General features: G+C 37.7%; 1 protein-coding gene across 1 annotated transcript in view; it reads left to right on the plus strand.

Moving 5' to 3' along the window:
* The window catches only part of lpcat2 (lysophosphatidylcholine acyltransferase 2), a 15,150-nt gene extending 7,963 nt beyond the window's left edge, over window positions 1–7,187 (plus strand). Inside the window, exons 3-14 of the mRNA XM_015034146.1 lie at window positions 583–800; window positions 1,234–1,346; window positions 1,736–1,796; window positions 2,864–2,922; window positions 3,283–3,317; window positions 3,495–3,549; window positions 3,632–3,714; window positions 4,028–4,153; window positions 4,266–4,419; window positions 5,104–5,202; window positions 5,732–5,873; window positions 6,081–7,187. Of these exons, the coding sequence (XP_014889632.1) occupies window positions 583–800; window positions 1,234–1,346; window positions 1,736–1,796; window positions 2,864–2,922; window positions 3,283–3,317; window positions 3,495–3,549; window positions 3,632–3,714; window positions 4,028–4,153; window positions 4,266–4,419; window positions 5,104–5,202; window positions 5,732–5,873; window positions 6,081–6,259 (1,324 nt within the window). The 3' untranslated portion in view covers window positions 6,260–7,187. The remainder of the gene's footprint in view (window positions 1–582; window positions 801–1,233; window positions 1,347–1,735; window positions 1,797–2,863; window positions 2,923–3,282; window positions 3,318–3,494; window positions 3,550–3,631; window positions 3,715–4,027; window positions 4,154–4,265; window positions 4,420–5,103; window positions 5,203–5,731; window positions 5,874–6,080) is intronic.
* The last annotated feature ends 2,737 nt before the right edge of the window (window positions 7,188–9,924 follow it).

Genomic DNA, 9,924 nt, shown 5'->3' on the forward strand with positions numbered 1-9,924 from the left:
TTTTTTTTTTTTTTTTCATCCAGACGGCTTCCCGCGCCCCCCCTGCAATCACACGGCGCCCCCCCCCAAGGGGGCGCGCCCCACAGCTTGGGAACCTCTGCTCTAATCTTTGTTTCTGATCACATTATCTCTGAGGTTTAAATATTCGTTACTACCCAGTTTGTTCTATCAATACCTAATCTACAACAACCTTTATGCCTGTTAGATGTAGAAGCCATTTGTTGTTCCAGTGCAGTAAAGTAATTTGTGACCTGTATATAATACAGTAGTTAATGTTAAGCTGAAATTGGCATCACATTGTTTTAAGCTTCCTTCCACATGGAGTCCAATTATTAGAGCTCAAAGTTTCATTGCTTAATGTTTAGCCTAACTCACTCTGCAGTGTCACTTCCTACCTTTTCCCTTGTCTACAGAAGTGACATTTGTTACAAATGTTGAGGCTCAGTTTGGCAACCCAGCCTGTTTTCACAAGGATTTTCATAGTTCTGTTATTTTATTTAAAGAACAACTAAAATAGCTGCCAACAGGAAACCCTGAAAATTGCTAATAAAATGCTCGTTCTGTATACTTTCTTCTTTATAGGGTCATGTGTGAAAGAGTGATGACTGCCTTGGGGATGGCCTACTACTTTGCCATGGGATTCAGAGTTGTGGTGAAGGGTAAACAGGTCAGCAGCCTCGAGGCCCCCATTCTGGCGGTGGCCCCCCACTCCGCCTTTTTCGATGCGATTGCATGCCTTGTATCCGGCCTGCCCTCCACTGTCTCTCGGGTCGAGAACCTGGCTACGCCCGTCTTTGGCAGTAAGACATTTCTCAATCATGCTGCGACTTGAAGAAAACAACATTGAGGCTTGTGTGCTTGAGGGAATGAAGTGTGTATTTGTGAACTTGTGAAGTGACACAAGTGCGAAACTATTTTAAGATGGGTTTTTTTTTCTGTCTTCATCTGACAGCAAAATTTCACACTCTCTTTTACAGTGTTTTAATTGTAGGAGGCATGTATGATATGTGGTGACATTTCTGGTGTCAATATTCAGCACAAAATCAATAAAAACACCACTGGTACATTGTTTTTAGTGAAGACTCTTGTAAAGATTGACCTGGTAACTGTTACAGGTAGCTTGCTTCCTAAAAACACTATAATACAAGGGAAACATAAAGAGAGAGTGGGAAATGTGTTAAATGTTTTCTTCCTGTATGTTTTAACATCAAGGACGTTTGACTGTCTCTGCAGGAATTATCCGTTGTTTACAACCAGTGCTGGTCTCTAGAACTGACCCAGACTCCAGGAAGAACACAATACTGGCGATCGAAAGTCGGGCTAAATCTGAGGGCCGTTGGCCACAGGTTCGTAAACAACACAAGGACAGAAACTGAAAGAAACCATAGCTCATCCTGAGGCTCGTTTGTTAGAATAAAATAATCTTTAAACAACTAGTAAGCATACTTTTTATTTAGCCCTTGTTTCGGTAATGAATATGTGTTTTTTGTTGGTCTGATCTAATTTTATAATCCCAAATGTTGTATTAGTGTCATCATAATTAGTAGAAATATTGGCATAAAAATATCTGTTTGTTAACAGTGTAAATTACTTAGCAAATTGCATAACTGAAACAAATAACCTTTTCAAAATAACTTTACATAATGTACTCATAATAGGTTTATATTACTTCTAAATGACTAGAATAATCTGGAAAAAGTATAGTTTTAAAATAAAAGTAATGTTTTGTCTTTAGGTGCTGATATTTCCAGAGGGAACATGCACAAATCGCTCATGTCTTATCACTTTTAAACAAGGTAAACTTCAATGACTTGTGACTTTCTTGAATGAATTTTCCAGTTGTTTTTTTTAAGCTGCAAGTTAAATTACCTTCTTTATATCAGTATAAAGTTGATGAAATGTGTTATACAAATAAACTTGAAATTTGACTGACACTTTAATTTTTCTCTGAAAACCTGAACTGTGAAAGTTTCATAACACACCAATTTGGTTTGTGCGTTACTGTGGTAGGTTTGATGCTTTGACAAGTAACCATAACTTACCAAAGTGAAGGGTTTGACTGTAGTAAAAACACAAAAACACACAAAGTAGAAACACAATGCAGGTTATGGAGTGGCATAACCAAAGTCTGGCCTTAAATCCAGGCAAAACGTTTTAGTGTGTCTTAGCAGGAGCATTCTCAAAAACCATCCAATTTGGCTAATTTCATACAATTCTGCAAAGAAAAGTGGGCTAAAATTCTTAACTGCACTTTGATCGACTCAGTACCAGTTACCACAAATAACTGTTTAAAGTTTGATTTGACAGACGTTTTCCACTTACGTGACATAATAATTTGAAAGGTGCATTATGTATTCACACATATTGTCTTTGTTTGATATAAAAAAATGTTAAAAGATATAAATGTATAAATTTGACTAATAATACAAATAGAAGCATTAGAGGGCAATTATTGATATATATTTACACAACTGCATAGTTGGTCTTGCAAATGCTAACAGTTTTAATTTGTTGGCTGTTTTAGTTCTGGTTTCCACTACTCAGTCTTATGATTTTTTTTTTCTTCTCTTCATAAAATTAGATACCAGAATAAAACTGCTAAGCAAAAAGATTGCTTCCTGTTGCGTGGTTTCTTCTTCTGCTTCTATGTTCAGCTTATATCTCACCCAGAAAACCTCTTCATGTTGTGGCCTCCAATCATCGATATTTAATGTAGATTCTGCTCGAGTGTGTGGCCGATTTGTTCCGAGTTAGGTCAGAAAATAGGAATGTCATTCCAATAATAATAATGAAAAAAAAACTAAAACAACTAAGGCTACATATTTGTCATTCTTCCATAATGATAGCCTCATCTCTTGTGCAGGTGCCTTTATCCCTGGGGTTCCTGTGCAGCCTGTTCTTCTTAGATATCCCAACAAAATGGTGAGTGTTACTATTGCTGTACAATAACTCATGTCTTACTTTAAGAATTTTGTTGTAATCATGCAGAGATTTTGATTATGATAAAGATATAAACTGCTCAATTTAATGATGATGTGCTTGCATCCCCCCATGCTGTAGTCACAACTAGAAGGCAGAAAGGAACTTTCTCAAAAATAACATTAACATTTTTGACTCATGATCCTTTGGTGATATAAACGAGTAATCATTACTTCACTACTTTAACAAAATACATGGAATCTCAGTGTTGGATAATTATCGTCTGATTTGCCTTTTCCACATTCCATATTACAATGTTTTGAAACATTTCAGACCTTTTTGTATCTAATGTTTGCTCTTTAGGATACAGTGACCTGGACGTGGCAAGGTCGTACTGCGTGAGTGCGATTTACCATCTTGTTTAATTGATCAAATTTAATCTGTGGGTTTAATAGTGTTTGAGTTTCACTTTTGATTCGCCGGCGCACCATGCCTGCATGAAATCTGGAGTATTTTAAAGACTAACAGCATTTTTTGTAACTTTAAATGAACTTTCCTCCTTGTTTTACACACAGGATTAGGGTGCTGCTGCTGACATTGTGTCAGCTCTACACCACCGTGGAGGTTGAGGTAACGACGTGTCTTGCTTAGAAGTTTGCTTTCTGCCTGACCTTCTCTGCAACCCTTTTCTCCTTTTTGTTCTGTTTTCCAGTTCATGCCACCATACGTCCCCAAAGAGGACGAGAAGAAATGCCCCAGTCTTTTTGCCAGCAGAGTGAGAGACACCATGGCCAAGTGAGTGCTCATTGTCCATGTGTCTTAAGTGTCATGGAAGTCATTTGTCTGTTGTTGAAAGCTGGTATACAAAACATTTCCCTTGCTTTGAATCACCCATTTTACTGTTTCCCCCCCTTGAGTACATAGAGGAACAAGACTCAATAGAAAACTGGAAGTATATATTTATATAGTAAATGGAGGAATATGATGTTATTTGGTGAGAAACACTTGCTGAGTTGGGTCACTGCACCAATGAAATTTGAATACCTAAATTTTGTTTGCATCCACATCTAGAAGCATTTAGGATAACTGCTGAGATTTTTACCTTCAGGGCTTTGGGCGTTCCAGTGACAGACCACACTTATGAAGACTGCCGCCTCATGATCTCAGCTGGAGAGCTAACACTTCCCATGGAGACTGGCCTGGTGGAGTTCACTAAAATCAGTCGAAAACTCAAGTAAGAACATCACCTGCACCTCTTCAGACGTAACCTTTTTTTTTTTTTTTCAATGCCAATTTAGTAGAAGTTGGGTGGGAAAGGGTAATCACTTTTGTCTTTGTTCATGTAGTCTGAAGTGGGACTGTTTGAAGAAGGAACTTGAGAGTTTTGCAGCCATGGCCTCTTCCTGCAAGGGAGGGAACATAACCATTGAGGAGTTTGCGAGGATCCTAAAGCTTCCTGTAAACCCTGCTCTTGCTGAGTTGTTTGCCTTGTTTGACAGGGTGAGGACGCATGCTTAGTTTGTTTCCAAAACCTTTTATGTCCCATTGCAGCTTTGACTGCTGAATAATACTCTTGCTAAAAGCCTGCACTATCTTGTATTTAGGCACCGGGTGGGTTTCAATATCAAAGTGGACCAAATTGTTTTGGAAATTAGTTTTCTTCCATATTGTTTCTATTGTTTAAAATAATTTAATAAGATGTCAGTGTGAGTAACATCTGCACTGTTTCCTGATTTCGAGTCCCGTCCTCGATGCAATGGCCTCATGTCTTTGCCCTCTTCTCTCAGCCCCCTTCTTGTCAGATTACTGTTGAATAAAGGCTGCTAGTGCTATTGCACAGATCAACTTAAAATTTACTACAAATGATGAAAATTGACTTATTTTGTTTGAGTTCCAGAAATTAGTTTATTTTAACTGTTGCACATCTTTCTTATTGGAGCCAATGAGCATTTAGTTTTGAGTTAATGAACAGAACTAAATGCAAAAGCAACTCCCAGTATCACATTTGATGTTTAAACTGTACTTTGTTTTAAAAATAAGGATAACTTCTGTTTCTCATCAGCTGTTCTTGTGTCACTGTCAGAACTGTTGATACAATCTGGTATATATTTAATGAATTCCAGATGAAGGATAAACAAAGTGAATTCCTGACATAGTCAGCTTTGCTTGTCTTGCGCTCTGCAGGACGGGGATGGCACAATTGACTTCAGGGAATATGTTATCGGTGTCAACATCTTGTGCCGACCAGCAAACACCGAAGATGTTCTAAAAATGGCTTTCCAGGTAGGATGGGGGGAAATATTCACATTGATGGTAACTTATGTATTTGAGTAGGAAGAGCCCTTCAAAACTGGTGCTTTTTTTTTTTTTTTTTTAGCAATTCTTTATTCATCAGACTTATTCTATTTAGGCAGCGTTTCCTGTTGCTGTTATTTTTTCATTCGATTTTTTAAGTAAATGATGAGGAACAAAGATTCTGCTCCCAGATCTGCCTTTACTGTCTGTGCACAGCAGTCAGAAGCAGCTAGAAACCAGAGACAGAAAGGCATGGACAACATCAAGTTAACAAAGAGTGTCTGTTGGAGTCATTTTGCCGGACATGAAACCAAATATGATTTTGAACAAACAGTTTTTGCATTTATTTACCGTAACTGAAGGCTTTTCCTCTGCCAATTAATACAACAGAATTTACCTCACTGCATTTTGTCTCCCAGCACCCTTTCTGTTCTTTAATAATTATTTCCTTCCCTGCCTGCCAGCCTTTAGAGGAAACATAAATTTAACTCTTAACTTTTTCCTTTCTCTGCTGCAGCTGTTTGACATAGATGACGATGGGAAAATCTCCCTCAGTGAGTTTAACGCTCTGCTGCGTTCTGCTCTGGGAGTGCCAGACATGGACATGACGAAGCTCTTCAACGAGATTAATGCAGATGGTTCTGGTTTTATCACTTTCAGTAAGTTAATTGTGCTAGCTCTTTCATGTCAAGCTACATCTTGGCATTTAGATGCGCCAAGGTTGTTTGTACAAGTGTTTTTGCACAGACACTGGAATGTGTGCAGTGAGTAATTGAATACATTTATCATTACTTTAACTTCCAGGTATGCCTGTAGTTCCACTGGATATTAATGGTTATCCTATGTTTTTCTTTCTCGATTCTCAGATGAATTTCAGATGTTTGCCTCAAGCCACCCCGAGTATGCCAAACTCTTCACAACCTACCTGGAGCTCCAGAGATACCAAGCGATCCAAGAGGCAATGCCGGGCGATCTGGAATTGGCCGGGCAAATCCGTAGAGGAGAAGCGCCTGAGGACAGCATCTCTGACAAAAAGGATGACTGAGACTACCAATGCCTGTAAACTTTGCTTGATTGCACTGGCAAACAAAAAAAACAAACAAAAAAAAAGAAATTCAAGGCCAACTTGTTTCCATACAAGACGAACAATAAAAACATTTGATTTTAAAGTGCTTTTTTATTTAAAAAGTAGTGCCTTATAGATTTTAAAATTAATAATCACATAAGGAGTATTTATTGCAGGATAAAAAAGAAGTAAAATAAGATTAATCTTCTGTTCAGAATCATCTTAGCCTAGCAGGACATGGTCAGTCTTGCATAGTAAGACTTGAATCCTATTTTAAATTTTTTTTGTAGAACCACTCTGTTGCACTGAGATTAACACAACCCTGTGCACCTTATTCTTTGTCTTTGTGGTTTGCATTTACATAAGAAACAAAAATGCCAAACCCTCACATCTTTAATCATAAGCAAAGGATCCCTGTGCTTCTGTGTTGCTGTATAATTAGTGTTCGATAAGCTGCAGTAAGAGCTTTCCAGTCTGGTGAGCCAGAGTTGTATTCTGTACAAAAGCTATGTTTACAATGAACATAGATGCTGCGCCGTACACTTTTTTGCAGCGCTCAGGGACAAAAACCTTGTAAGACGGCCGTGTAATTAGCCAGAAGTTTGCTTTGCATGTGTACCTATTTGCATTTCTACTGATGATAGTTGTTGCTGAGACAGCAGAGTGCCTGTGCTGCTTTAAGTTGACTAAAGCAAATCAAGCATTGAAAATAGGGCAATTTGTGAGCAAAAAGCCAACAGTGCTTCTTCACAGCAGCATATTCCATAGGGGTAACAAGCCGCATTGTTATTTGTTTAGCGGAGCGTATTGCAATTACGTGAGCTGTGTTATTATTGTTTTGTTTTGTTTTGTTTTTATTTTGGAAAATTGCAAAGTTTGCTTTTTAGAATAAAACTTGCTCTTTGTTTCCCTTATTTATTTTTTTCAGTTTAACTTTTTTTATTTTATTTATTTTATTCATCATGAAATCTAATTACTTTTTCAGCAGCTGTAATGATGTTTCTCTAAAACAGCCACAAGGTGCCAGCAGTTAGCTGCTCTCTGTCTAATGTGCGCCCATCCAGCTCTCTGGGTTTTAATAAAATGTGTCATTTGGACCCTAGATAGCAAAATTAGATTTAGGTCGACACATACATTTGTTAAATGAGAATTAGTGTCTCAATATCTGGTGTTTTCCTAATACGTAGAAATTAGGGATGTTCCTTATGAAGGCAGAAGCATTTGGGTAAAAATAAATAAATGCATCTCTGGTGAATTCTAACTGAGCAATCAGTGAGAAAATATTACATTTTTAGCAAAATAATTCAATCATATGTACGTACAGAAAGCAATATATAAATCTAAAATATCCCTTCATCCATGACGTGGCAGCTGGATGTCCAGGTCCAACAGTGGAGCTGGATACCAGCCCAGTGGGTTTCACTTCAAAACACTCTAACCCACTTAAAATTTTATAGGGACCAATTATTCTGACATACATATTTTTTAACTGTGGAAGGAAGTTTGGATACCTAAGGAAAACTCATGGATTTATGGGGGAAACTTGCAAACTAAAAAGAAAAGCCCAGCTGAGATTAATATGAGAAACTGTGTTTTTTTTGTCCTGCTTGTAACCTTGGAGGAGGCTTCTCCTGGGATTTTTGGGGTGCCCTGTGTTTCCCTCTCAGGTTTCTCCAATGATTTTACAACACAGGGCCTCTGGCTTCACTTCTCTGCACATTTTGCATGCAAACTCATACAGAAATGTGTCAAAGAGTACGGTTTTATTTCTACAGTAAAATGTAACGCAAAGAGCTTTGCAGATGTGAGAACAACAAATGAAAACGACCATTGACAAGTTAAGTAAATAATTTTCTTACAATTTTACAGCTGAAAAGAATAAATAAATAAAATATAATAAATGAATAAAATTGTGAGAAACACCAGAGATGCACTAGAGCATAAAAACTGATTAACACAAAAAGCCTAAAAAAATATAGATGAAGCATTATATTTTATTTATGTTGAACTCTAATGTAATGATAAAAATTTGGTAAAAATGCATCCTGCTTAAAATAACAGGCCAATGATACATTTGATAAAAACAAATAAAATTAGTTAAGACAAATAGATAAGAAATAGGCTAAACAGATTTTTTTCTTTCTTCTGCATGTACCAGGAGAATCTCGGATGTTGAGTATATTAAATATTTGCTGCTTGTCTGGCTGTGGGTGCAGTTGAGTCATTAAGCTCTGCGTGTCGCTTTTGTTGTATTATTTTTATTCTTGAAACATTACAAAAATGTCAGTTTTGCTTTAAAACCCAACAGTGTTATCCGTCCCTTCAGAATGATAAGACGTGTTTCTATGGGGTTCATTGTCCTCAGTTGACATCTGTACGGCCCATTATTTAGGCTCATTGTGTAAAAAGAAGAATTTGTCAACAAAATTATTTGCTTTCTCAACTTGGGTACACAATTACACATTTTAAACATATTTTATGTCTTTGTTATTTTCAAATAACATGTTTTATGGTAGTTTATTTTTTTATAAAGGAAATCACTCAAATGTTTCTCAGTCATGAAGCCACTTGAACCAACTCTGATTTCTGTAGGTGGTTGTGGTTGGTGGTAATGGAAACACAAAAATGTATGTAGGGCATAAAGGAGGCTGAAATCAAGTGTGGAGAGACGATCTCCCTACTAAATGCTACCTGTTAGACTAACTGTGATTACCAGCTGTGATTTCCTCGTTCAATTTGTTTTAACCTTTTCAGACTTACAGAGGCTCATTTCATTTTGATCAAAATTGATGAGATGCCATGGAACCAATTAAACTGCCTTTTGTCGCCTCGTTTACAACAGTTTGGATTCTTCCCCACCCACAGTGCTTGCTCTCCTCTCTGTCCCCCGCACCGCTCCATCCTGCCGCTTTTCCTTTGGTTGTATATTGCTGTATCCATTTCAGCCCTGCCTAGAGGGTGATCCTGTCGCACTAGATTGTGGGAGATATGTGTTTGTAATTTGATTTGGTCTCCTCAGGACCCGAATGAATGAGCAGCTTGTGTTTGTGAACACAAACACACAACCATATGGGGACTCAGGCCCCCTATATGGTTGGGAGGATCACTGTGTCAGGCTGGAGGAAAAGGTCAGAACCAACAGGCCTCATCATTAAACTGATGCGGCACAACTTGGTGCATCAATTTCACCAAAAGCTTGTTGTGTACTTCAAGTAAAATAAGGTCAAGAACTAACCATTTTCTGTTTCATGTAGAACTGACAAGCCAGTGCAGTGGGAAATGTCTGCATGTACAGCTCTTCTTTTGTAATTTTAATGCTTTGCATAATTTTACAGATACAGTTTGCTGAAAAAGTGTACTCTGGAAGTTTTTCACATTTTCATATCTGACAAATTTGCTTTAATCTAAACCAGGGATTCTCAAATCCAGGCCTGGCAGGTCAGTGTCCTGCAGCTTTTAGATGTGTTGCTGGTCCAACACTCCTAAACATTGAAAGCATGGGTCCTCTAGGCCTGGATTTGAGGAGCCCTGACTTAATCTATTCCATTTCATGTTAACAGGTTTTGACCCTCTCAAACGTGAACCTCAGCCTCAAGTCTTTTGTCACCTCTAACATGTTTTCTACGATTGTTCTGTATGTAATT

Source organism: Poecilia latipinna, unplaced genomic scaffold, assembly GCF_001443285.1.
Source record: "Poecilia latipinna isolate Pla-1442-1.1 unplaced genomic scaffold, P_latipinna-1.0 Scaffold289, whole genome shotgun sequence".
In the NCBI taxonomy this organism is placed as follows: domain Eukaryota; kingdom Metazoa; phylum Chordata; class Actinopteri; order Cyprinodontiformes; family Poeciliidae; genus Poecilia; species Poecilia latipinna.